This window comes from Nomascus leucogenys, chromosome 9 (assembly GCF_006542625.1).
Source record: "Nomascus leucogenys isolate Asia chromosome 9, Asia_NLE_v1, whole genome shotgun sequence".
NCBI lineage: Eukaryota > Metazoa > Chordata > Mammalia > Primates > Hylobatidae > Nomascus > Nomascus leucogenys.
Window position 1 is genome coordinate 36,076,229 of NC_044389.1, and position 27,496 is coordinate 36,103,724.

The following is a 27,496-nucleotide window of genomic DNA, read 5'->3' on the forward strand; positions in this document are numbered from 1 at the left end:
ATACCAAAACTAGTTTTTATAAGTCCACACACTTTTTTGTAAAACCACATTTTAAGATTTTGAGTATTTTCAGAATTTACGTTCGTCTCGTAAATATATTGATAAAGACAAAAAGCCCAGACTTATTTTGTAGTAATCTTGTCAAATGCTAATAATTTTGTTAAAGCTAAAGTGCAAGACTGCTCCCAAAAAGAAAAAAGCACACTCAGTTGTATAATCATTCCACTCAGAATGCCCATGAACTCTCACTCAAAAAACTAGGTTCAAATTAATTTTTCTAACAAGGAAGCACAGAAGCAGAGAGTTATTTTAAAAAGAAAGAAATGACAAACGTATTGGTTTGTTTTAATCAAAGAACCATTTTTAAGACACTTTCCTTCTCAAATCATCTATCATTTTTTCCTGTCATCATTTGCTGTTTGTCCATAGTACACCTAATGGCATCACATTTACAATAATAGAGTTTATAATCTCTATTTTCAGTTAACATTAAATCATGCATAATTTCTTAATTTTGTGGTTTCATCTTTCCCAACCAATAATTAATGTCTACAGATTGATATCGATTCTTCATTCGTTCACATGCAGAGCATCTTATAAAAGAGCATTTGCAATCAATTCTTGAGTTATGCTAGGATGAACGTGGAGCCTGCACAAATACACCCAAATACCTTCTCTACTCTTCCAGTCCTAAGTGACTCCACATAACCTCCTCAATGTAAAAAAAACTCTTAACTTGCCTTAGTTAAAAAGATAAACACATCTTTGAATGATGGAAAATGTTACAATTTACTGGGAAATTTTGAAACTTGTTTCATTTATGTCTTATGCCCAACATTACTGCTACTGTTGTTGTTGTAAGTTAACTAAGCAATTCCGTCTTTACTGAAGTAAACGGACAGGAATGCAATAGGTCTTAAAAGAAGTGAGAGAAATGCGGAGGTGCAAGTTGAACAGAAACTCTATTTAAAAGTAGAGTTTTAAGTTTCAGCTAAGCATGTGTTCCTTCGAAGGCTAAGGCTAAGTTAAGTAAGGACACATTATCATCATGGGTACCTGCAAGGCCCTTGTCATTACTTATTTATCCTCCTTTATCACCATAGCATAAGCCCTTACCCTCCCCCTTGCAGGCAACCATTCTATGTTTCATGTGGTATTCTTTTGTTTGTATTCATTCTTACAAAAATATGTTTTGTTGTTTTGCGTGCACATGCTTTTAACTTATGTTTTGTGTTATAAATCACTTTTGTTTCATCTCTTTTTACTGAGAACTTTTTAAAAGATCTATGTTACTAAATATACCTTTAGTTTATTGCTGTTAGCTGCTAATTCATAGTGTGTATCTACCATATTTACCTGCCTGTCATGCCAAGAAATGCCACACTAAACAGACTCCTACTTACCCCCTTATAGACCTATGCAAGTACTTCTGGAAGCAGAATTACTAGGTCACTGAATGTACATATACTTAACTTGACCAATTGGTACAGGTTTGCTCTTCAAAATGGCTGACTCAGTGTGCACGCCCATCTACAATGCACGAGGATTTCTATGTCCCCGCATCTAACCAACACTTAGTGTCTTAGTATGTTTAGGCTACTACAACAAAAAATACCATAGGCTGGGTATCTTAAACAACAAACACTTATTTCTCATAGTTCTGGAGGCTGAAGATTCCAAGATGAAGATGATCAAGGCTCTAGCAGATGTCTGGTGAGAGCCTGCTTCCTGGTTCATAGAATACCATCTTGCTGTGTCCCTCATGGCAGAAGCCATAAGAGAACTTTCTTTTGTAAGGACACTAATGACTTTCATGAGAACTCCACCCTTATGACCTAACTATCCTTCAAAGGCCCCATCTCCTCTATCATCACTTTGGGAGTTAAGATCTCAAAATATAAATTTTAGGGGAACACAAACATTCAGTCCACAGCAGTTGGTATTATTTGGCTTTCTAAATTTGCCACCCTAATATGTATAAAGTAGTATTTTATTTGTGATTTAATTTGCATGTTTCTAATTACGAATGAGTTTGTGCATTGTTATGTATAACTATTAACTTTTTGTACTTTCATTTCTATAAATTGCCTGTACATATTCTTTGCCTATTTTTCTGTTAAACTTGCTTTTTTGCCTTATTTGTATTGCTTTGTGGAAGTTCTTTACATTTTCTGGATATGGATAGTGTGTTGGTTGTAGACACTGCACTTATCCATTCTGTCTTCTACTAATATTGACCATGTTGTTCTTTATGAAACAGAAATCTGTAACTGAAGTAATCATTTTTTCACTGTTTTGCCTTGTGATTGTATTTTGAAGCTTTTCTTTAAGAAGTCCTTCTCTTCTAAGACATAAAATATTTTACTATGTTATTTATTAACCTTACAGTTTTATCTTTTACATTAGGTCTCTAATACATGTGGAATCCACCTTTGGATGTGTTAGGTAGATTCAGTTTTTTAATTCATATAGTGAGCCAGTTTTTGAATATAACTAGTTAAAATATCTTAGCTTTTCCTAATATATGGTATTATTATTGAGTTCACTGCATGCATTTCTTGGCACCTGGGTCTTGCAGAAGAGGAAATATGATCTGTCTCCTCAAATTGCTTCCAATTTTTTTGGAGAGATGTGAGTAACACACATGGAATTGAATATCATGACATGATATAATTAAGGGCTAAATTATACGTTGAGGACAGTAAGTACAGAAAAACTTCAAAACCGAACAAGGGTTCCCATGGTCAGAAAAGGCTTTATATTATTTTACCTCTGTTTAAATAAGACAGGTGTTTTTCTCCTCCCATCCCGCACCAGGTTAGCTTTAGAATTACAGGAAGAGTTTATGCCTCATCCTGAGCCACACCTGTTTGTTGTTGCTAAATCCCAATGAATACAACCAGATTCTTCTCTCTGTCCTAAATGGGTGCTAATTAGACAACCAAGGAAGACAGGTTGCAGGTCCTGTTCTTCTTCACATTGGTCTTTACTGATTTGAATGCAAATTGAGATGCAAAAGTAAAAAGAGTTCATATTCAGATACTGCTATAATCCACTCCTGTTCCCTGAGATAGTGGAGCAGACATATCTCATTCTCTCATATCATCCTTCAGAGAAGGGTCCATTAATCAGACATTACTGATATCTGATTACTGCAGGGTGGCCATCCTGCAGGTGGAGAAGCATGGCATCCAGCAGAAGCTGACAGCACGCACTTTGAGGGAGGGAAGGATAAGTCAGCAATTTATGCTGAATAAGCTGGCTAAGTATACATGTTCAATAAGTTCTAGGGGAAGTCACAAATACTTATGAAAGGAGAAACATAACCATGTGCAACTGAGCTTTATGTCTCTTCATGTGTTGCATGTTCAAAAAATGGTGCATTAGCATGATCCAAGGGTGGAGTTTTCAGTCATTTGATGTTCAAAGGTGAAGCCGAGGACACAAAACCCTTACTATGCATCCTCTGTGAGTCAGCCAAAACCAGTCTGGACTGCTAGCTAGATTAATAAAGAAAAAAAGAGAGAGAAGATACAAATAAGCACAATCAGAAATGATAGAGGTAACATTACAACCAATCCCACAGAAATACAAAAGATCATCTGAGACTCTTAGGAACACTTTGATGTAGATAAACTAGAAAATCTAATGGAAATGGGTACATTCCTGGAAAAACACAATCTTCCAAGATTGAATCAGAAAGAAATTGAAACCCTGCACAGACCAATATTGAGTTCATACTTAAATCAGTAATTTAAAAAAACATACCAACCAAAAGGAAAAAAAAAGGCCCAAACTAGATGGATTCACAGCCAAATTCACCAGACGTACAAGAAATAGCTAGGACCAATTCTAATGAAACTATTCCAAAGAATTGAGAATAGACTTCTTCCTAAATCATTCCATGAAGTCAGCATTACCCTAATGCCAAAACCTGACAAAGACACACTGAAGAAAGAAAATTACAGGCCAATATCCCTGATGAACACAGATATAAAAATCCTCAACCAAACACCAGCAAACCAAATCCAGCAGCACATCAGAAAGTTAATATTCCAAAATCAAGTAGGCTTTATTTCTGTGATGCAAGACTGGTTCAACATATGTAAATCGATAAATGTGATTTACCACATAAACTGAATTAAAAACAAAAACCATACAATTAGCCAGGCACGGTGGCTCACATTTGTAATCCCAGCACTTTGGGAGACTGTGGTGGGCAAATTACCTGAGGTTAGAAGTTTAAGACCAACCTGGCCAACATAGTGAAACCCCATCTGTATTAGAAATATAAAAATTAGCCGGGCATGGTGGCAGGTGCCTGTAATCCCAGCTACTCGGAAGGCTGAGGCAGGAGAATCACTTGAATCCAGGAGGCAGAGGTTGCAGTGAGCCGAGATTGTGCCATTGCACTCCAGCCTGGGTGACAGAGCAAAACCTACCTCAAAAAAATTAAAAAATTAAAAAAATTAAAATCATACAATTATCTCAATAGATGTAGAAAAACTTTTGATAAAATTAAACATCCCTGCATAATAAAAATGCTTAGACTAGGCACCGAAGAAACATACTTCAAAATAATAAGAGCCATCTGTGACAAACCCACAGCCATCATCACACTGAATGGACAAAAGCTGGAGGCACTATCCTTAAGAACAGGAAAAAGACAAGAATGTTCGCTCTCACTACTCCTATTCAACATAGTACTATAAGTTCTAGAAAGAGCAATCAGGCAAGAGAAAGAAGGAAAAGGCATCCAAATAGGAAAAGAGGAAGTCAAATTATCTCTCTTTACTGACAATATAGCTGGAAAATGATGGAGGGGAGATTTGAAGTCATCTAGGCAACTCCACACATGTGCTCTTTCCACTAAATTTTCTACTGTCAGGAAGGGACTCAGCTAAGACAGAAGATAAAATTATTAAAATCTAAATCAATTCTTCTATCATTTCATTTTTTAAATCCATAAAGATTATAAATCCTCTATGCTGTGCTAGCTCACTCTTTCTTGACAGATACATTAGGTATACTTATTATAGAAAAATATTCTCTTTCTCATTTCCCTGTATCAGTTTTTGGTGAGGAAGGCAAAGGTAGAAGGAACTGTAATATAGAGAGATGAAGGAAGCTGATGGATATGTTGACATATGTATGTATATCTAGTGTGGACAATCTATAGTTGGAAGAAAGGTGTGGATGGGTATGCTTTTTGAGGGAAGTTTTTTGAGAAAAGAAGTAATATGAACTATTTCTAAATTTCCTGATAAAGTTGTAAATACAGCATAGTCTTCACAGGAGAATCTATTTAGTTTATCATTCATCATTCAGCAAATACAGCATGACGTTAGGCACTATAAAAGGCTAAGAAAAATGATTCTCTCTCTCTCATAAACTAATCCAATTTAGAGATTTAAAAGACAACAAACCTGGAGAGAACATGAACCTTGTAAATAATGGCCTTCCCTTGCTTTGGGTATCCTGGTTTTAAATATTTTTAGTACAGCTTTAAATAGATCCAGATGAGGTATTTTCCTCTTTTAAAAAAGCAATTCGAAGATCTAGGTTTTTGTGGTACACTGAAAATTAATACCTTATTCTTTAAAATCCTTAATTGCAAATCTTTGAATTCTATAAATATTTTGCCTTGTGATCTCAGAAATATAAACCAATTGGGGATATGGATATCTAATATATTGCGACTTGTTACATGTGATTAGTGACAGATGTCTGTCCATTTCTTTCTGACATTCCACAAAGAAACACTGAAGAAGGACCAGTGCAATCAAAGAAATGACTGATGGCATCACAAAATATCATATTCCATTTGATGATCTGATTACCTCTTTGTTGAGGGTGATCAGAAAGTCACAGTTTCATGGCACCCTCCACACCCACCGCCTTTTATGACACTGGATCCAACTGCTTTCTCCAATAGACACAGCACTTAAAGATGTGGCAGTTAGACCTGACCCCAAGAAGGCCAAAAAGCCTTCTATGAGCATCACTCTGTGTTCAGGTTGACTAAGCTCTATCTAGGCTTGAGAGAATGGTTCATAGCTGACTTCTTGGATCCAAAAAAAAAAACACCTAGAGTTTTATACAGATATGATACGAACTTTAAAGGATTGCAGTAAAAACTACCAAGATTATGATTCTTATTTTTGGAGAGTAAAGAAAATAGGCTACCTTTGGAGAGGGGCGCAACAGTTTCTGATCCGCTTACAAGCTGCTTGCTGCCCATCAGCGGGTAGGAGGTCTTAGTGAGAACCTACCTTCATGCTCATCCTGAGGTGGGCACTGGGAAGGCATTAACAGGCTCTGAAGCTACACGGCCCTGGTTTCAGTGAGCTCTGCGCTGTCAACGTGGGCACGTCACTTCCTCTTCTATGAACTGTGAATAATCATAGTACTCACCTGAGAGGGCTGATTTGAAAGCAAATGAGCTCAAACAGTGACATCTGTGCTTGGTGCACATGTGGCAGACAACAGTGGTTCCTACTATTATAATTATTACAGTCTTATCAAGGAGGAGCTTTCCACAAATAATCAATTACCTAAAATGTCCACAAACAGGAAAAAAAATTCCCTTCCAATAATTCATGTGTAATTTTCTTTTTTCTCTAGGAACACTGATCACAACCTGATGTTGCTTTTTAAAGCAAGCACTTTAAAAAGTCTTGTAAAATTTTCCTAGTAAATGCAAAACTTTCTGATAAATAAATTCTCACCTTTTTATTCATTTGTTTATTCAACAAAAATATACTACATACCAACAGCATGCAAAGCACTATGCTAGATTTTATAGAGTATGAAAAGATAAATTGCCATCTCTATGCATAAAGGGTTTGCCATTTAATAAAAGAGACTGTATATTTACATAAATATATAGTGAATATATTGTATAAATATATAATGAATGTTTACATTAAAGAACAAAAGGTGTAAGAGGGATAAGAAAAAGTGAGACAGAAGGAAGACAGATCAGTTTGAGATTAATGAATATCCCCAAAGAGGGTATTATCTGAGATTGGCCTTGAAGGATAGGTGTGATTCAGGAACACAGAACTTGCAGAATGAGAAGGTTGCTACAGACCAAAGGAACAGCCTGAGACAGGTGAGTATGCAGGAAAACGGGGGCCGTGCCTGAAAGTACTGGTGGTGTTGAAGATGGAGCCAGGCAAGTTGGTCACAGAGGGAGAGGACCTTGAATGTCTGACATTGTGGACAAAGGCTCAAAGGCTCAAATTCCCTATTTTTACCTTGAGTTCAAACCTTGTGGCAATGAAACTTCAGTGAAGCTTTATTTAAGGCTAAAAGTGTCTTTCAAAAAGCTCTTATATAATATCCTTTGCATGTTACTCTTGTTACGATTAGGAGAAAGCAATAGGGTCTAAAGTTTTTTTTCATAGCATGGTTTTGGTTTCTTTAATTCTAAGGAGCTCACCTGGTGTTATGTGGGAAAAAACAGCTTTTGTATCTCATTTATATTCCATATGCCAGTCTTCAGTGACATATCTATCTGAGGTTTGCAGTGTTAGCCACAAAACACTCCCTAAGTGAATACATTGACTGCTGTAAGCGGAGCCACTCAGGAAGCACCTGCAGAGAAAAGCAGGCAACATGTATAAACAGAGTTAATTCAGGAATGAGAGCTGAATGGCTGGGCGAGTCTGTTTGTTTGAGTTGACAGCCTCTCCCTCACTCTTTCGTTAAATACCCAACTAACCTTCAATTGCCCTCTTGGAACTTAATCTCAGTGTAATTTCCAGCATGTCAAAATTATCGAGCAGAAAGAGATACTACCCTAAAGAGGGTCTTTTGTTCAATGCTAGGAGACAAACTCCAACTACAAAATTCTAGAAATGCCCTAAAGAGGGAGGTAGGATAGATTTACAAATTGCTAATGCTATTAGGTTGTATAGATAATAATAGATTTATAACAACCTGGCACACAGCTTTAAATATATAAGTTTCTCTGAAACTTCTGGGAACTTGGAATGCCAGAACCTTGGCAGAAAGAATGCTTCTAATAATGAAAGCCATCATCTGCCATGGAAACAATTTCAGGCCCTTTAGAAAGCTAGTTTATACATAAGCTCCATTCAACAATAAAGCTTATGTTCATGTTTTTTCTGCTTTTCATCCTGCTGTAAATTCATTTTATAAGAATTCTTTTTACCAGTCCCTCTACCCCATTTCTCAAAGCGTTGTCCTCAGACTACCTGTATCACCTACAGATTCCAAGGCCTCCTCCGATCTAGTAAATGAGACTTTTCTAGAAAGAGGGTCCTAGAATTTTATAAAGAAGAATCCTTTTTATTATTGTGATTACCAAAGTTACTTCTGCCTAGATTCTTCTTAGGTTATTTTTTCAGCTCCTATCTTCCCAGACAACCTAACCATTCAAAGATAAAATTGGTGCTTGGTTTAGATATTCATAGCAGGCGCATTGCCAGACTGATGATGTCATCCAGAGTCAACTTGATCGAATGCCTTCACCAAAAAGTTACAAATGGCCAGGAATAAATTGTGGTTGAACTTATTCAGAGGGTAATTACAAAACAAACTTCTTTAAATACCCAACTGCTATTTGCTTTTCTTCCTTCTAAATTGTATCACTTCTCTCCCTGTTCCATTTTGTTTGCCTTTTTTTTTTTTTGGACTCCCTCACCTCCATACTGAGTAGTAGAGCTGGCTGTGGGTGATGAGACAGAAATTATTATAACAAAGTCACCCTTTCAAAAACACGTCTTCCCAAAGAATTTTGTTTCTAGCATATAAACCCCACACCACCTCAGCCCATTTAGGATTTCTTTATTTAAGTACCAATAAAGACATATTTTGGATACTAGCAATTTATTTTCCAAATGCTATCTTTGATCTTAAGTCTAAGGCTATTACCAAATCTATATCTCTACAAGTTTTATACTTTAGGTCAATAAATTATTTGATAACTTATTACTATGAGTTCTACAAAAGAAACTGAAGTAAAATTTACATCACATTTAACAGGGTGGTTGTGTGATTGAGTGGGAAGAGGCGGACCCTACAGATAAAAGACTTGGGTTCCAGTCCCAGCTTACTAGTATCCGCATGATGCCAGGGAAATTCACGTAATGCCTCTGAGTCACAGATTTCTAATAGGAATGAAAATACTTCTTATTTCGCAGAATTGTCATAAGAGTTAAAGAAGACAAGTAATTTGATTCCTATTTATGAATTCCTGAGCGTGCTAAGGAAGTTATAACTTGTTTCTTGATCCCTGAAACAGCTTTCCCTGTATTTGTGTGTGTGTGTATGTGTGTATGTGTGTGTGTGTGTTTCAGTCACGCGAGTTGGTTTTTCTTCTCATTCCTTGAGAATTTAGGATATTTTGTGCGCACATTTGGTTCTTCTGTCCAACGTGAACTGTAGTGCCTTACCCACACTGAGATGACACTATTTCTACCAAGTGAGTGCTAGGGGTACCACGAGCCGAATGCCAACTGTGGCAGGAGATTAAAGCTGTGCATATGGACTAAAAGCAGTGGCTTTGCTTCTCCTACCTTGGTGACATAAACTGAGTAACAAATTTGACCTAATACGGAGATACCGCCTAATTCTTTTTTCCTCCTTGATTTACCCTGGAGTCCACAATTGACAACAATTTTAAAATTTTGGCTCTCTCTGAAATCCCTACTGCCTCCTCCTTACACCTTACAAGCAAAGACCTGCAGAGCTAAGACCTGTAATGCCAGGATGGAGGCTAGAGCACCATCAGCAATTAACTACCAAAACTTACCCAGAATTTTATGTGTTTAACCTTCATAGCCTTATGAGTAGCAGATCAATATCTTTGTTTTACAGGTTAGAAAACTGAGGCTCAAATTGATTCAGTAACTTTTCCAAGATTACCCAGTTTGTGAAAAGTAGCATACGCTCAAATCCAGGACTGAGGCAGGGTTTTCTTTGTCATCACTCAAAGCCTCCCTGAATATCCCATCTCTGCTGTGTATCTCTCTGCTACTCCTTCTACGGTATTTTAGCAAGACATCTTCTACTCCAGAAACCTACTCTAGCAGTAGAATTACTTGGGTAGGTTTTTTAAAAATATGAGTGCCTAGGTCCCCTCTAGACCAATCGAACCCAAAATTCTTGGAGAGGGTCCCTGGCATCCATCAATTTTTTTAATTCAGCAAATGATTCTGTTGCACTGTGGAGGCTGAGATCCACCAATTTAAATAATGATATTAGTTCTGTGAAAAAATTTTTGATTGCTTTAACATTTAATCAAGGATATATTCCTATTATAAAATATATTATTAATACATAGTTTCTCTCTTGTTGTGTAACAGGTGGATGAGATATTTATAGATTCGGCCTGGAAGAAAAACTATATCAAGAACCAAGTAGTCAGACTGACGTATGTATGTTCGGGCAATGGTGGAATCACAAGACTGGAAGGAAAAGGAATCAAGGAGACAGGGACTCTCATGTATTGTATGTCTCTATGGACTAGGCTTTTGGCTAGAATTTTTCATAAACATTATCTTTAAAGCAGTCTTGAAGTATAGGGCTGACCACCATTTTGTCAACAAAAAGACTAAGATTCAGGAAAGGTAAGAAATATGTTCAAAGTTCACCAACTGACAGTTTCCCAAAGTGACAGAACCAGGAATCAAACCCCATCAACTTATTGTGAGGCCTGGAACCTACCAGAACCCATGACGTGGGGAAAACCCAGCAGCTTGTCATTGCTTGCACCAAGTTGTATTATTTTGACAACTATATTATTTCAAACATGTTAAGCAGGCAAACTTGGCTACAACATGGGATCACAAATTTTACCTGTAATGTAGCCTAATGACATGAGGCATGCCTAAACAAAACGATATTCCTGTTGTAATAAATTTTCTTTCTGTTGTGGTGGAGGGGGAAGACTCATATCAGTTGCAGATATTGCTCAGAAGTTTCAATTGTGTTATTCTGAAAAACTGCATAGCAGAACATACGTGTCATATACACAAACCCATGAGCCTGTATGACTCATATTTCTTAAAGATAAAGAAAAATAATATATTCAGAGTTTGATTTATCTGAAGAAAATAATTATCACTCTCTTACCAATAGACTAATAATGCTTTGTTGGCAGGTGTATTCCATGTTCTTTATGTCTTTACTGAGTAACTAGTGACTTCCGTAAGGATTTTATAACATAAATCGGGTAATTTCTAAAATACTTGGGAGGGGAAAAAGCATATAAATGCTAGAAGTTTCTATATTTCATGTTTTCTGTTTTCAAATTCACATTTGCCATATTATTGTAGCAACATTATTGTACTCCCGTGAACCCCTTCGGATGGTAGCCATCGTCACTATATAATACTTGGTAAAAATGTTAATGCCTCAGATTTCAGAAGTAAAATTAGTCATCTGTTTGCCAATTTGACATAAAATTCTAGTTATTTAGATCTTTATATTCCAGAGCCTAAATGAACAAAAATACATAAATTGTCTCAGAATTTCCTTTTAGCCAAAAGATTCAGGGAGATGGACCTCTGGTGTCTTTCACAGTTTTTTTTTTTTTTTTTTGTAAAAAAAAAAATAGGAGAGATAACAGATCAATATGTATTAGTTTCAGGGTTTTTTATTTTTTGTTTTTAAACAAAAACCTGTAATTGGTTTTCCTATTTTAAGAATATTTAAAAGTTTAGTTCCTCAGGTAACAGAACTTGAACCTGTTTATATGATAAAAGTTCAAGAAATCGGGCATGTTTAATTTGGAGAAGACTTGGGGACCACAATATTGTCGTCTTCAAGAATTTGGGCTAGAAGAGGAAATTATTTTATGTATGTTCCAACTGGTAGACCTAAGCCTTATGGAATGGGAGATACAGGGAGACATATTTCAACTCCAAATGATGAACTCTTAAAAACAGAGCCGACCAAAGAGAAACAAGCCTCTTTAGAAAATTAAACTTACTCTCTTTTTAATTACTGCACTGTTGTCAGAGGGCCAATTGTCATGGACCCTGTAGAAGTGATTCAGGTATCAAATCTACAACTGATTAGCCTAAGAAAACACGAAGGCTTCTTCTAACTCTCAGAGCTTGTAATTTTGATGATGAATTTTTGTATCTGTCATTCCTAGCTGTTGTAACAATCCTTCAAATTAATGGGGGAAATGCACTGAAAACATAATGAAAGCTAGAAGACAGAACATATGAAATGACCTTGGGTCAGGATGACATGAGAGGATCAGCACTTGACATTCTCAGCAACTGAGGGATCATTCAGGGGAGGAAGATACGGGAAAGACTGAAGGACAATTCCAGGTATATTCTTTGAAAATGTACCTTTCTTTTGTGTGTCATAGTCCAGAGGAAGACGGTGTGAAAGTAGATGTCGTTATGGTGTTCCAGTTCCCCTCTACTGAACAAAGGGCAGTAAGAGAGAAGAAAATCCAAAGCACCTTAAATCAGAAGATAAGGAATTTAAGAGCCTTGCCAATAAATGCCTCATCAGTTCAAGTTAATGGTAAGGAGGTCCCCTTCTATGTGATATGAAGTTCTCTATTGGGTCCATGTTTTGACTAATCTCAAATTTATTTGTCATTATTTCCATTTCAAATAATAGCTAGAATTCAGATGGAAAAATTCAAGTTAAAGATGTGACATTTCAAGGTGTATTCGTCTCTAATGTAAGCACGTCTGAAGTTAGTCATCCAGTGGTTTTCCCAACAGTAATTGATTGGCACTCAACCCAAAATAAAGGCAAGCATTTACAACTAACAGAGGGTTCATCTCACCCAGGCACTGCCTCCGTGACTAAGCAAGTGAAAATACTAAGGGTTTCGCAATAATTGTTTTTCTGGGTGGGACCTTCCTATAACACAAATTCATTTGTCGCCATACTTTTATTGATAGTTTCTATATATGGTGATATAAAATTTTTCTTAGCTTTTTTCCTATGGGCATTTGGGAAAATGGCAAGCCAACTTTGAAGTTGTTAGAGTCATTTTACCATTAATGCTTTAAAAATCACGGCCTAGGAAAGCATCACTGAAACTATGTGTACATTGTTCCACTTCTCTCTTTTTTTTGTTCACCCTTAGCCCATTATACCATTATCACTTCCCTCAATTAAGGAGAACGAACACTTATCAAGGTCTATCTCTATGGCCTTTACCTGAAGTAACTAATTTCTTTTTATATTCCAGTGACATACGCAAATTCACCTTTATAGAAGTGAAATTCATGCAAAAAGAGTTGAGGAATTCAGTAATTAAAAGGAGCTAAGAATCAAATTTAAATCTCTAATTTTCTCAAAAGGCTCCAATTGAAAAAGGTTTCTATAGTCAAACACATCTTAAAAATTCTGGCTATGATATTCGTTTCTTGGAAATTCTTCCTTACAGTATCGTATTAAAGATTCTAAGGCAGCCAGCTAGAGAGAAACTTGTTCACCCTCGTCCACTAAGCTGTTTTCACAGCATCTCCTTCCAACAGACAAGTAGAGATTTCTCCTACAAATTTCAGTGGATACCAGACCTAAGAGTTACAGAAGAGATTCAGGGCAAGCGATTTTCATCAGACATGAAACAGGGCACTGCCCTTGTAAGGGTCTAGCTGACTCTTCAAGAGGAAACCAGATAAGGAAGTAAAAAAATGTGAGGTAATGGAATGGGCAGATGTTTGCTGATGTGAGAACGAGTCAGCTACTTAGGGAATAAAGCTGAGGACCTCTCCCAGCCAGAAGGGAGGAACCTGACAAGTGCTTAATCCATCTTCTTTGTTAGATGGGGAAGCGAATGAATAGAAATTGTGAAACAATGGGCATTCTGATAACTTACATGATGTGTTCTGTGTAATTGCCAACGAATAGTTAATTTGTCAGGAATGTAAAAGCCTAAACTGCCTGAAACCAGAGTAAAGCATAAATCGGTCATTGACTGCCTGGTCTTTTTGTTTTTTACAGGCTCAGCTTCTAAACTTCAACTTATTCTAATAATTGTACTAAATTAAAAGGCAGGATATGCTAATGGAGACCCTGATTTGAGAGTTACCTGAGGCTGGGCACGGTGGCTCACACCTATAATCTCAGCATTTTGGGAGGCCAAGGGGGGGTGGATCACCTGAGGTCAGGAGTTCAAGACCAGCCTGGCTGATATGGTGAAACCCCGTCTCTCCTAAAAATACAAAATATTAGTCATGCCTGGTGGCGGGCACCTGTAATCCCAGCTACTTGGGAGACTGAGGGGGAAGAATCACTTGAACCCAAGAGGCAGAGGTTGCAGTGAGCCAAGATCGCGCCACTGCACCCAAGCCTGGGCGTGACAGAGCAAGACTCCATCTCCAAAAAAAAAAAAAAGAGTTACCTGACCAATTCTAACTCCACTAAGTCACTACAGGACCACCCAAATAATTGGCTCATGACTTTGTCTTCATTTTCTCATCTGTAAAATTCCAATGATAATGTTTGTTCTTCCTGAAATCACAGAGAGATTATAAGAATACACAAGGAAAGAGAAACACAATGTGGAATAGAGAGGCTGTTACTAATGAGAAAGCTATTATGTTGTGCATATGCTTTGGAAACCTGAAATCATTCATTTGAGTGATTGACTAGTAGCAGAAAGACAGATCCTTGAAAGTTTCAGAATGTCAAATGTAAAAAGAACAGTGTTTGTTAATGATACGGGAGCCTAGGGGATGTTGCTTTTCTGGCCAGAAACCCCTGTGGCCAGTGGTTGCTGCCTTTGCCCAAGTTTTGCTCTGGCCCACTGGGCTCATTCTTCCTACTTGACCTGGCAGACTGTGCCCACCTCCCGCCACCAGCCTGGATCCCATGCCCACCAAGGCCAACCCAGGCATGGGGCTGTGAATGTTGTCTAAGGGAGCACGGGGTCTGGCCACTGCCCACAGCCAGGCACACTGGCTGCAGCATGACGGGCAGCTCCAGGCACTGGCACAGGTGTGCTGGCTCTCTGTGAGGCTGTGGCTGGACAAAGTTCACTGCAAGCAGCTTCCCTGGCTGGCACCTGGGAATGTGGTGGCACCCAGGAAGCTTGGAGATGCCAGGAACTGCAGGGTCCCAAAGAGGGAGTCACAGCCCTGGCTTGGGGAGCTCCCAGGTCTGGGATCCCTAAAGGGCTGCATCTTTTCTCTCTTTTTACCCACAATGTGGCAAGCAAGGGGTATGTTTCATTCCTGTTTGTGTTACAGCTCTTTTAGTCTTGCTATTTGGCAGGTCCTGAGTTCTTGTCCTGAGACCAAGAAGAATGAGGTATGCAGACAAGTGGAGGGTGAGCAAGACGAAGAAGAGGTTTACTGAGCAAGAGAACAGCTCACAGGAGACCCACAGTGGGCAGCTCCTCTTCATAGCCAGGGTGGCCCAGCAAGTGTTCAGCTCCTAGCAGAGAGGAGGCCCTGGAGTTAGAAGCTCCTCTCTGCAGGCAGGTTGTCCTGTTGAGTGTTCAGCTTTCAGCAGACAGTAGGCCCTAGAGTGGCCTATCTCCTCTCTGCAGGCAGGTAGTCCCATGGTCTCCCAGTCACCTCTCCGTCTGCAAGGGCCCATTGCTGCCTCCGGAACCTCTCTGCCCACCCCTCTGTGCCTGACCACGCTGCTCCCTCACCAGTGGGCAACACGGCCCAGCCCCGTTGAGGTAGTTCCCAGCGTGGCAGGCTCTGGGGCGCTCCCAGGGATGGGCTCCAAGGACTGTCCACCTTCTCCCCACGCCCTCCCTGCAGTGGCCATGGTCGAGAATGGCAACGCGGGGCCAGGTTCTGGAGCAGGAGAGGCTCCATGCCTGGGAGTGGGTCCTGCCTGGTCATGTGAGGTTGGGGGCGGCACAGTCGGCCGCCTCAAGGATGTGGGACGCAGGAGACCCACCACCATCACTGCTACTCCAGCATCCGCTCCTGCTGCCACTGCTCCAGACAGCCTGTAGCTGCCATCACGAGCACTTAAGAAAGGCACATTCAGTGGACGGCTCAGGAGAATCTTTAAGTCAATTTTTTATAGGCAAAAACATTGTTTCCTGGGAACACATAATTTTGGACTACCAATAAATAGAAAACTGCAGAGATTCCAGATTAAGTCTAGGAATAATCCTGTAGCCCAAGATGTATTTATAATTTGTCAAGAATCTGTATTTTGTTTTGACAAAAAAACTGTGTGGTGTGGGTCCCTCAGGAGACACAGTGTGACAAAGCAAAGCTAAAATCAACTTCTTTGCATTGCGAACGCCAAGGCTGTAGTCAAGCAGCTCACTGCCTACGTGTCAGATGACTTTGCTTCATTTTTCATCATGATACTTGTAGCCTTTAGAGCTCTGAATATTAACTAGCTTTCTCCCAACTCAGAACCGTGTTAGGGGGTGGTCACTTTCAAAACTAAAGTGTTAATGTTTATTTCCATTTCTATACCTGGAAAGTAAAAATCTTTGGTCAAAATTGAAATCTTTAACAACTAGTTACTTGTGTATTGACAGTTTCTTTCCAGGTGTAATCATTCTCCCTAAAAATCCGGTTATATTCACGACCATTATACTTTTCCTGGTATCATTCCTGGAAATGGATAACTTGCATCCTGCTCACACTAAGTTGACAAAGTTTTAACTGAAGAATTCTAACTTTGTGCTATTTTCCACTTTATTGCATTACTAAGGACAAAATATATAGTTTTCTTAAAAATGAAATAGATGTACTGCCTTAAACTACATTTGACGGTAAACAGTTCCTTCCATAGAATAAGCACTAAGAGCAGTTGATGGTCCTGAGCGATTGATTCCTCGCCATACAGTGATTTGGGATGACTTCAAGGGTATACTTGAATTGAATATTTTCAAAAGCCCCCACTTTGTAGAGTTTATCATCACTAGTTTCCCCAGTGGAATTTGTAGAAAGTTAGTAGAATGAAACAATCTTATTTTGTATAATGAGGAATAGAATACTGCGAATGTGTCTGAGAAACATGGCACTGGTAGGAAAAAGTAAAACAGTTTATTCTCATCTGCTCGGTAAGCTAAGTCATTTTAACTTGAAAATCATCACAATTTTCATGAAACCGTCCACCAACTTTATTTTTCCCCAGCTTTAGTAAGATATAATTGACAAATAAAAATTGTATATATTTACTGTATACAACATAATGTTTTGATACATGTATACAAGTTTAAATATTTGTGTTTCCTTAGTCAAATTCCTCACTTTTTTGGAAGTTGACAGAATTTAATCTTGGATTGTGTCCAATAACTAGGTTTTACCAATATTCAGTATATTTTGGATAAGAAACACATTGTTTATTCTTTAACAAAAAACAATTTTACTATTTAGGAACTGTGTTTAAAAAGCATTTAAAATATCATTTATGCAAGAGTTTTCAAGGTTTTTCCATTCTAAACCCTTTAACCAAAAAAAACAAAAGAAGGTTTATGTGAAATTCGAAGTAAATAGAAGAGATCAAAGCAGATCTGTTCTGGCTGAGGCTGAGTTTGAGACCTGTAAGACAGTCTACTTGCAATATGGTTTGGCTGTGTCCCCATCCACATCTCATCTCGAATTGTAGCCCCCATAATTCCCACATGTTGTGAGAGGGAACTGGTGGGAGATAAATTAAATCCTGGGTGCAGTTTCCCCCACACTGTTCTATGGTAGTGAATGAGATCTGATGGTTTTTTAAGAGGCTTCCCCTTTCACTTGGCTCACATTCTCTGACTTGCTTGCCACTAACCACGTTAAGACATGCCTTTTGCCTTCCTCCATGATTGTGAGGCCTCCCCAGCCACATGGAACTCTGAGTCTATTAAACCTCTTTTTCTTTATAAATTACCCAGTCTCAGATATGTCTTTATCAGCGGTGTGAAAACGAACTAATATAACCTGTTTCCTCTGTCCCATTTACCCATCTTCTGAAGTGGAATGCAAAGAAGCTTTACCCTGAACTGCTGGAAAACCATAGTTCTCTATTAATACAAACTATTTGTGGGCTTTAATCATCCACTATTTGTGCCTTACTCACCCGTTGCTTGTGACAGTATCCACCTAATTAGAGGCTGCCTATAAGTCTCTGCAAACACTGTACACAGATGTTATATCAGATAGCCGTTCTCCTAACTAATCTATATGTTCAACTGTCCAGAATCCATATATGGTCAGTATCCTCTGATTATTCCTGGTCATTGAGACCACCCAGGAAAATATCAAATTATCACTATTTGTTTTATCTTGTTTTTCAGCAATGAGCTCATCAACAGGGGAGTTAACTGTCCAAGCAAGTAAGTCGAGTTAGCTTATATAAATAAGTTCAATTTTCACATCAGAAAGGACATTTTCAAATATTTGCTCATACTTGCCCATCTGTGCTCCAAATTTCCTTGGAGAGATAATAACTATTTGTACAATAGATTTAAATACTTTTTTTTTCTAACTCATGGACTGATCTTTTAGTCATGTTCAAGAAAAAAATTGCCATGGTAACCTTCTGGGGCAATTTGAAGAAAGTATATATTTCTGATTGGGAATACTGGACTTGTTTTTCTAATTTTTAAAAATGCCATAAAATGTACTTTCTGCTACAAAATAAAATAATGAGAAAGTGATTAATAGGAGATAAAACCCATTGTTTGTGACCGACAAGTTACCTATGAAATATGCTGAGGTCAGGAGTTCGAGACCAGCCTGACCAACATGGAGAAGAAACCCCATCTAAATTAAAAATACAAAAATTAGCTGGGTGCAGTGGCAAGCACCTGTAGTCCCAGCTACTTGGGAGGCTGAGGCAGGAGAATCGTTTGAACCCAGGAAGCAGAGGTTGCAGTGAGCTGAGATTGCACCACTGCACTCCAGCCTCGGCGACAGAGTGAGACTCCATCTCAAAAAAAAAAAAAAAAAAAAAAGAAAAAAAAAATTCGTCCTAATCGCTAACAGTGGCTTCATTAAATCACTTCAAATCACTGTGGCCTATATGTTGAAAGATTTTACAAAAACAGTGATGAATTTGAGCAGTGATGTTCATGCATTTGCCTCTGTGTCTTGCAAACACCCTAAGTATTTTTATTCATGTATTTATTCATTCAACAAATATCTTTTAACATCTACCAAGTGCCAGAAATTAGACCAGGAGTTGATGGTACCATTGTGAATAAAACATGATCCCTGCTCTAAAATTAGAATTCCGAAATAGAGAAAAATATAAATAAATCAGGAAGTATGAAAATCGTGTGATAAATGCTATGACAGAGGAAGTGCATGGTGCTATGAGAGTTGATCAGAGAGTCAGCTAACCTGTTCTCACAGAGTAAGAAAGTGAACCCTGAAATGCGACAGAGAAGAGGCCGTGAATCCAGTGACGGGTGGGGTGAGTGTCCCGGGCAGGAGGAGTAGTATACAAAAATGTCTTCAGGCAGGTAAGAATGGGGCCATTTCTTCTAATTACAAGATGTTTCTTACAACTTAACGATCTCATCTTTTTTCAGGTTGTGGTAAACGAGTTGTTCCATTAAACGTCAACAGAATAGCATCTGGAGTCATTGCACCCAAGGCGGCCTGGCCTTGGCAAGCTTCCCTTCAGTATGATAACGTCCATCAGTGTGGGGCCACCTTGATTAGTAATACATGGCTTGTCACTGCAGCACACTGCTTCCAGAAGTAAGTTACTGACCTTCAGTTAGAACCCACTTCTGCTAAAAAGCCCTGAGTTTTGTCATATTGTTGGTAACAGTTAATGTCTCAAATATTACTGAAGGGGAGGGAAGGGATGAACGGAAGGAAGGACGGAGGGAAGGAGGGAGGGAGGGAAGGAAGGAGGGAGAGAAGGGAGCGAAGGAGGGAGGGAGCAGGGGAGGAAGTTATTTCAGGTTCTTTTCTAAAATAATGTTACACTTGCATACTTAATCAGAAATTTGATGGGAATAAAGGAAGTAACAGTCATTATCCTAGTATTCATCAATCATTTCCTCAAAGTTTCTAATAAGCAAACTGTGTAAGGAATCAGAACTATTTTGTGACATCCTAACACAAAATATTAACTAATAACATGTACCATTAATCTTTTGTCAAACAATGCTCCCCACTTAAAACTAGTGTCTGTTTCTGCCAAACACTTGGGCTAGTCTCATACTGATCTTAAATAATCAAACTAATTCCAAAGTAAAATGGAGATTTTCAATAAATGCCGGAAGTTGGTAACCGTGATGATGGAGAACCGCAGATCAAATTTAGAGCATTGACATATGAAGATCTGTGGAATCAGAACAGTTTACAACCAAAATGGGAGATTGCTAGCATGATAAAGACAGGCACTTCAGAAGAGATTCCTCGGAGTATCAAAGGATTCAGAGAGGCCCTTGGGCTACTCAATGTGACCTTCACATAATAGAGCACCTCTTCACAATAGGCCACAAAAGACAAAGCTGAAGTGAAGAATAGCAAATTGTGCTATCATATAATTGTTTCTGAACGCATACATTTTATTAAATATAAGATTAAATGACTTTTTATAACTTTTAATTTTACTTTTCAAGATAATAACCAGTCATTTTTATCACTATTACATTTAGAATTTTAGATTTGTTTCTAAGTAGATTAACTGTATCGCCTTTCTTCTTCATTGCCAATTATTATGGTAATAACAAAGACTTCTTGAGTATCTCTATATAATAGGTGGCAGCAGGATTTAGTGGGAAAAATACGTCCCAGGCGGTTGGAGAGCTGGGCAAATTATTGAACCTTAGTGTATTAGGTAACAGATAGGCTAGATCTTTTCACATTCTTTTTGACCTATAAAATTCTAACTTTTGTTACTATAATAAATTTCATCTGCCTAAGAGCATAAATATTTATAAAGACTCTTAATATTCTAAAGAATATACATATTAAGAATCGAGGCTGGGCATGGTGGCTCATGCCTATAATCCCAGCATTTTGGGAGGCCGAGGCGAGAGGACCACTTGAGCTCAGGAGTTCAAGACCAGCCTGGGCAAGATAGTGAAACCCCACTGGGCATGGTGGTGCATACCTATCAGCCCAGCTACTTGGGAGGCTAAGGCAGGAGGATCCCTTAAGCCCAGGAGTTTGAGGCTACAGCAAGCTATGATTGCACCACTGCACTCCAGCCTGAGTGACAATGCAAGACCCCATCTTAAAAAAATAGTAATATATTTTTAAAAATAATCTACATAAATTCTTAATGTTTGAAAGATGTGAGAGCTCAGTAAGCTGATATATTAGAAAGCCAGAAATCCCTTATGCTGGTGTCTGGTTTTTCAAAGTAATGGGAAACTTAGTTTGCCAAAGTTAGCCATTTTTGTGGCAGATAGTTCTATTTTTGCAAATATCTTTATAGCATTGAACACCAAATCTGTACTCTATTAACTTCTACTATCAATGTTTGTTTTTTTTTTTAATCTGGAACAACAGGAACCAATTTTATTTCTTCATTCATATAACAGCTATTCTTTAGTTTCTCTTTTTCAGACCAAACATAAAATGAGTGAGAATATCCAAACCATAAGTGAAAATAAATATCATTACTGTGTGCTTTACTTTGCTAAGGATAATGACCTCCAGCCCTATCCATGTCCCTGCAAATGACATGATTTTGTCCTTTTCATGGCTGCATAGCATTCCATGGTATATGTATACCACATTTTCTTTATCCAGTCTATCACTAATGGGCATTTAGGTTGATTCCATGTCTTTGCTATACTGAAGAGTGCTGGAGGGAGAGAATCAGGAAAAATAACTAATGGGTACTAGGCTTAATACCTGGGTGATGAAATAATATGTACAACAAAAGCCCACGACACAAGTTTACCTGTGTAACAAACCTGCACATGTAACCCTGAACTGAGAAAAAAGTATATATATATATATATACACACACACATGCATGTGTGTGTGTGTGTGTGTGTGTGTGTGTGTATATATATATAATTACCTCATTTTTGCAGAACCAACTTCCAGGTGCCCTACCACATTGGTTCTTATTCTCTGAACATTCTAGACTTTCTCAGTGTCTTCCTTAAAATATGCTTCCAATACAGATGTGGGACTAGTGTCACACATAACAAAATAAAGCAGGAAGTCTTCTGAAAAATACAAATAATATAAATTGGTGGGAGACAGTGTTTTATAAAGGGAAGAGCAGAGAGAGGCAGGCAGACATGTGATGTGAATCAAATAGTTTAACCTATCCAGGCTTTATTTTCCTTAAGTATAAAACACAGTCTTTACTAGACGATCTTTCATTGCTACTAAATGATTTTTCTGATCCCTGTATGTACCACAGTCCACCCATTGCCCAAGCCCACAAGCTAGAAGTCAACCACATTTACCACATTTGATCATCTCTCAAAGGACTATGCAGTCGTCTAATAGACTTTACCACATCCATTCTCGACCTTCAAGAATCTACTCCCCAGAAAGAACCAACATGATTTTTAAAAATGTAAATGAGACTACATTATTCTCTGGCTTAATTATCCAGTAGATTCCCATATCACTTGAATAAAATTTAAGCACTTTATCATGACCTATAAAACACTCTAAAATCTAGTCCCTGCTTACCTCTCCAAGCTCACCCCCAACCATGCTTTCCCTTGTGTTCTGACTGCAGCCCGTCCAACCCCAGACCTTGGGATTTTTGCCTGTAAACTCATTTCCCTCATCTCCTCACACTGACCCTCATTTACTATGTCGTAGCCCAAATGCGTTCTTAAAATAGTCCTAATGACCTGTTAGTACTCACTTCCGTTACCCTATTTTATTCTGTTCATAGCCTTTATCAGTGTTTAAGGTTATTTATCTATTTGTTTGCTTGCTTTGATCTTTTCCTTCTCTGGAATCTTACAGTCCTGTGAGCAGGCACCTTAGGTCTTGTTCATCACTTTATCCCCAGCAGTTCAGATAAGGCTCAGCACACAGATGCTCAGTAAATATTTGTGGAAGGGAGAAATGAATGATATTTTATGTGTATTACAGTTCTAAAATTCAATAGTTTTGTATTAAATATCAGTTCTAATATGGTGTTTATGTGTATTTTATCTTTCAAAACATTAGCAATAGATTATATTTAAGTGATCAAAGAAAACTATAACTGCAGCCAAGTATTCTCAGGATTGTATTTCTCTTATATTAGCCTAAATTCAATTAATCTCGTTCATATACTTTGGGCAGCTTATATATATTCTGTTAATTTCTAACCTTTTCCAGGTACAAAAATCCACATCGATGGACTGTTAGTTTTGGAACAAAAATCAACCCTCCCTTAATGAAAAGAAATGTCAGGAGATTTATTATCCATGAGAAGTATCGCTCGGCAGCAAGAGAGTACGACATTGCTGTTGTGCAGGTCTCCTCCAGAGTCACCTTTTCGGATGACATACGCCGGATTTGTCTGCCAGAAGCCTCTGCATCCTTCCAACCAAACTTGACTGTCTACATCACGGGATTTGGAGCACTTTACTATGGGGGTTGGTGTCTCAGGGTAGCTAACAGAGCACGAAGCCCCGTCTAGGGCAATATTATCCTGACAGCCGTTTCCACACAGTCGGGTTGGATTAGTTAGGGTTCTTATTTTGGAAGTGACAGAAATTCAATTCACATTAACCAGTGCAGAATAAAAAAGAAACAAAAACTTCAACAAATTTGGCTCATGTAATTTGGAAGTCCAAAAAGCGTAGTAAGTTTCACTTCAGACACAGGAGTTCATATGATGTCATCTGGCTCTGCGTCTCCGAATCTGAGTTTTTTGCCCCTGCTTTACTCTAGGCTGGCTTCATTCAGAGGGATGCTAGCTTCACCTAGTGTCAGAGGTGACTAACAACACCTCAGCACTTACATCATTCTCAACCAAGAAAAAATACACAGAAAGGAACATTTATTTCTTTTCTTTGCCAGAATTCACCTTAATTTCTATTGTTCCAGCTGTGTCTAGGAGGACTCAGATGGAGTGGCTAACTCAAATATTCTTTATGCCTATGTAGCAAAATTTGCTTCAGTACTAAAGAGGCTAATTTAAGTGTGATGGCGAATAAGAATAGTGTAGAGATAAATTGTCAAATTATTTGGCCCCCTAAAAGGATTCAACTTGATATACTAACTTAGTCTTGTAAGAAATAATGATGATTTAGTTACTGAATGTTCTAGGCAATCTTAGTGAGATACGCTGTGGATTCTACCATGTGGTCCAGGTACATATGTATAACAAAAGCTAGAGAGTTTATTTAACACTGGGCTTGAGAAAATGCAAAAGGGCTTTCTGAGAATGACTAAATCTATTTGCAGGATTCTATACAATTTATTTACATACAACAAATGATAAAGAATAAGCTTTTGATTCTCAGTCTCCCATTAAGGAACTGGGAATAACCTTTCACTCACATAGGCAGGAATAGGTTTCAGGGTCTCTAGATTTTTTCCAGATGTCGCATGTGGTTTTATTTCATCTTATACAGAGTGAGACCTGCATTGCTTTCTTTAAGGTCGCATTACCAATCGCAGAAAATATTACCTATAGTTTATTAATTCTAGTAGATCTAGCGCTGCTGTAAGCCTGACACCTCCCTAGGTCTTCACTTTCTTGGATGGATTTTCTCCGAAGATAGCGGTTGCATTCTCTGCTTCATAGTGGTGGGAAAGACATCACAAATCCCCTTTGGCTTGGTGGGAAAATCACTTTCAGGAGTTTGAGATTGGCACAGAAACATACCTGTCATAATGCGTTGTGAGTGGCAACAGAATCTGACACTTACAGAGCACGCCACCTTACTTGAATACGGCCTCGCTTGGTAAGTGACCCACAGGTGCTTTTAATCTATTAAATAGATTAAATTAACCTATCATTCTTAATCTGTTAAGTACATTAATAGATTAAAAGCACCCATTCGTTACTCACCAAGAGAGGCCATATTCGAGTCTGTAAAGCAAACCTTCAGAAGTTTTTTAAAATTGAAATTGTACAAAGTATATTCTCTGATCATAATGGAATCTAACTAGACATCAGTAACAGAAAGATAACATAAAAATCCCCAAATGCTTACCAATTAAAAAACATATGTAAATAAAGAGAAAATCTCAAATTTTAAAAACACATAGAACTAAATGAAAACAAAAAAATGTAAATATATGTCAGATGCTGCTAAAATAGTATAGAAAGGGAAATTTATAGAAAATGCATATTATAAGGAAAGATATCAAATCAATAATTAAGTTCTCACTTCAAGAAACTAGAAAAAGAAAAAGCAAAACTAAAACAAACATAAGGAAGGAAATAATAAGGATAAGAATAGAAATGAATAAAATTAAAAATAAGAAGCAATATAGAAAATTGATAAATAAAAAGCTGACTATTTGATGAAATCAGTATTTTGCGAGGAATGTTATTAAGCATTTTTATAGAAGATGAGATATAGTTCAGGGATGTCAAGAATTTATGGGCTATGCTTTTCATGACTTGGAATACATTTTACTAACCAGTTTAGTTTGCTGAAGAAGTTGTGGATTTGCACTGTCACCTACTTACGATACATAGGTTGTCAGTTTCACCTTTCTCTTCTCAGCATTATTATTTATTTATTTATTTATTTGGAAACAGAGTCTCAGTCTGTCGCCCAGGCCGGAGTGCAATGGCGTGATCTCGGCTCACTGCAAGCTCCCCTCCCAGGTTCACGCCATTCTGCTGCCTCAGCCTCCCTAGTAGCTGGGACTACAGGTGCCTGCCACCACGCCCAGCTAATTTTTTTTGTAGTTTTAGAAAAGATGGGGTTTCACCATGTTAGCCAGGATGGTTTTGATCTCCTGACCTCGTGATCCACCTGCCTCGGCCTCCCAAAGGGCTGGGATTACAGGCTTGAGCCACTGCGTGCCAGGTCATGAATGTTTTTAATTGATGATATAGTAGGCAATATATATATGTGTGTGTGTGTGTGTGTGTGTGTGTGTAATATATATAAACCAATTGTATTCAAATAACAGAATAATTTGAAAAATCTCAGCGTATTTCTGAGTTACACACTTAAATCTTCTGAGCACTTTTAAATATGTGTTTACAAACCTTTCTTCAGAAATAAATCTTGGAAATGGTCTTCTAAAGAAACTGGTGTATTAGGGTTTTTTCAAATTACTTAGTTATTTTTTAAAATTGATGTATAAAATTGCATGTACTTACCATGTGCAACATAATGTGTTGAAGTATAGTATATGTACACTGTGAGTGTTAAATCTAGCTAATTAACAAACGTCTTATTTTACATAATTACCATTTTTGTGGCAAGAACACTTAATATCTATTCTTGTAGCATTTCTCAAGAATACAATATATCATCAGTGGGCAACCAGAAGCTGGGGGTCTTTACAGGGGAAGGAGCTGGGGAGATGCTGGTCAACAAATTCATATTTGCAGTTAGGAAGAATAAGTTCAAGAGATCTCTCATACATCATGGTGACTCTAGCTGATGATATATTGTATTCTTGTATTAGTTTTTTATAACTGTGTAACAAATAACCACAAACAGTTTAAAACAGCACTCATTTATTCTTATCTCACGGTTTTCATGAGTCAGACGTTCAGACACAGCTTAGTTGGGTCCTCTTCTCAGGGTCTCACCGAACTGTAATCAAGACGTCAGCTGGGGTTGTGGTCACATCTGTGGCTCCTTTGAGGGTTTCCTCAAGATGTGCTGGCAGAATTCCCTTACTTACAGCTGTATGAATGCATGACCGCTTGCTGCTTTAACTCTTTAGGAAAGTGTCTCTGCACTCCAGGAAGGCTCGCCCTTTTTGAAATGGCTCAGCTGATTAGGTCAGGCCCACCTTTGATAATCTCCTTTTGATTCATTCAAAGTCAAACTCATTAGAGGTCTTAATCACATCTGTAAAATTCCCTCATCTTTGCCATATAACATAATCATGAGCATGGCATCCCTTATTTTCACAGATCCTGCCCATATTTGGGAGGAGGGGAATCACGCAGGAATCTTGGGGACCATCCTAGAATTCTGCCAACCATGGGGTCATGGTTTCCCAGTCAATATATGGTTTGGTATAAAGAATCCCTGAATGTTTGTGCTATTCTAATTTTTCTACATAGCCTTCCATAATAATGGTTTCTAAAAGCCAGAACCTAGCTTACAGTCTGCAGCCACCAACTTGTGATACATCAGAAGTGAAATCATTGACATTTAATGCATTTATATATATGTATGATATATAATATATGTATATTTCACATATATTTTATATATGTGAAAGCTCATCATAAACTTTAAATAATAAAATAAATGTACATGGTATTTTAGGCATTTATCAAGCCAATGGAGAAAACCATCCAGGCATGCAAAGTTTCTGGGAACAATCTGGAACCCATAAATAAAAGCTTTACAAAAGATAAAAGGCCTTCCTGAAATATATAAGCTGATTATTTTTAAGGTTAGATTTTCCAGAAAAAAGAATCCAAATGGCTTTCTTGCTTTGAGAAGTTTTTATAAAAATGTGATTGGACAATAATTATCATTAGA

The 27,496-nt window shown here is 37.9% G+C and overlaps 1 protein-coding gene across 3 annotated transcripts in view; it reads left to right on the plus strand.

The window, feature by feature from the left end:
* TMPRSS11A (transmembrane serine protease 11A) overlaps positions 1–27,496 on the plus strand; it is a 55,720-nt gene that overhangs the window by 19,505 nt on the left and 8,719 nt on the right. For 2 of the 3 annotated variants that reach the window (XM_012499370.1, XM_003268427.2), the window contains exons 4-8: positions 10,335–10,402; positions 12,356–12,516; positions 18,218–18,256; positions 19,457–19,628; positions 23,193–23,452. In XM_012499370.1, the coding sequence (XP_012354824.1) occupies positions 10,335–10,402; positions 12,356–12,516; positions 18,218–18,256; positions 19,457–19,628; positions 23,193–23,452 (700 nt within the window). The remainder of the gene's footprint in view (positions 1–10,334; positions 10,403–12,355; positions 12,517–18,217; positions 18,257–19,456; positions 19,629–23,192; positions 23,453–27,496) is intronic. The other variant, XM_030818845.1, reaches the window with a different exon arrangement.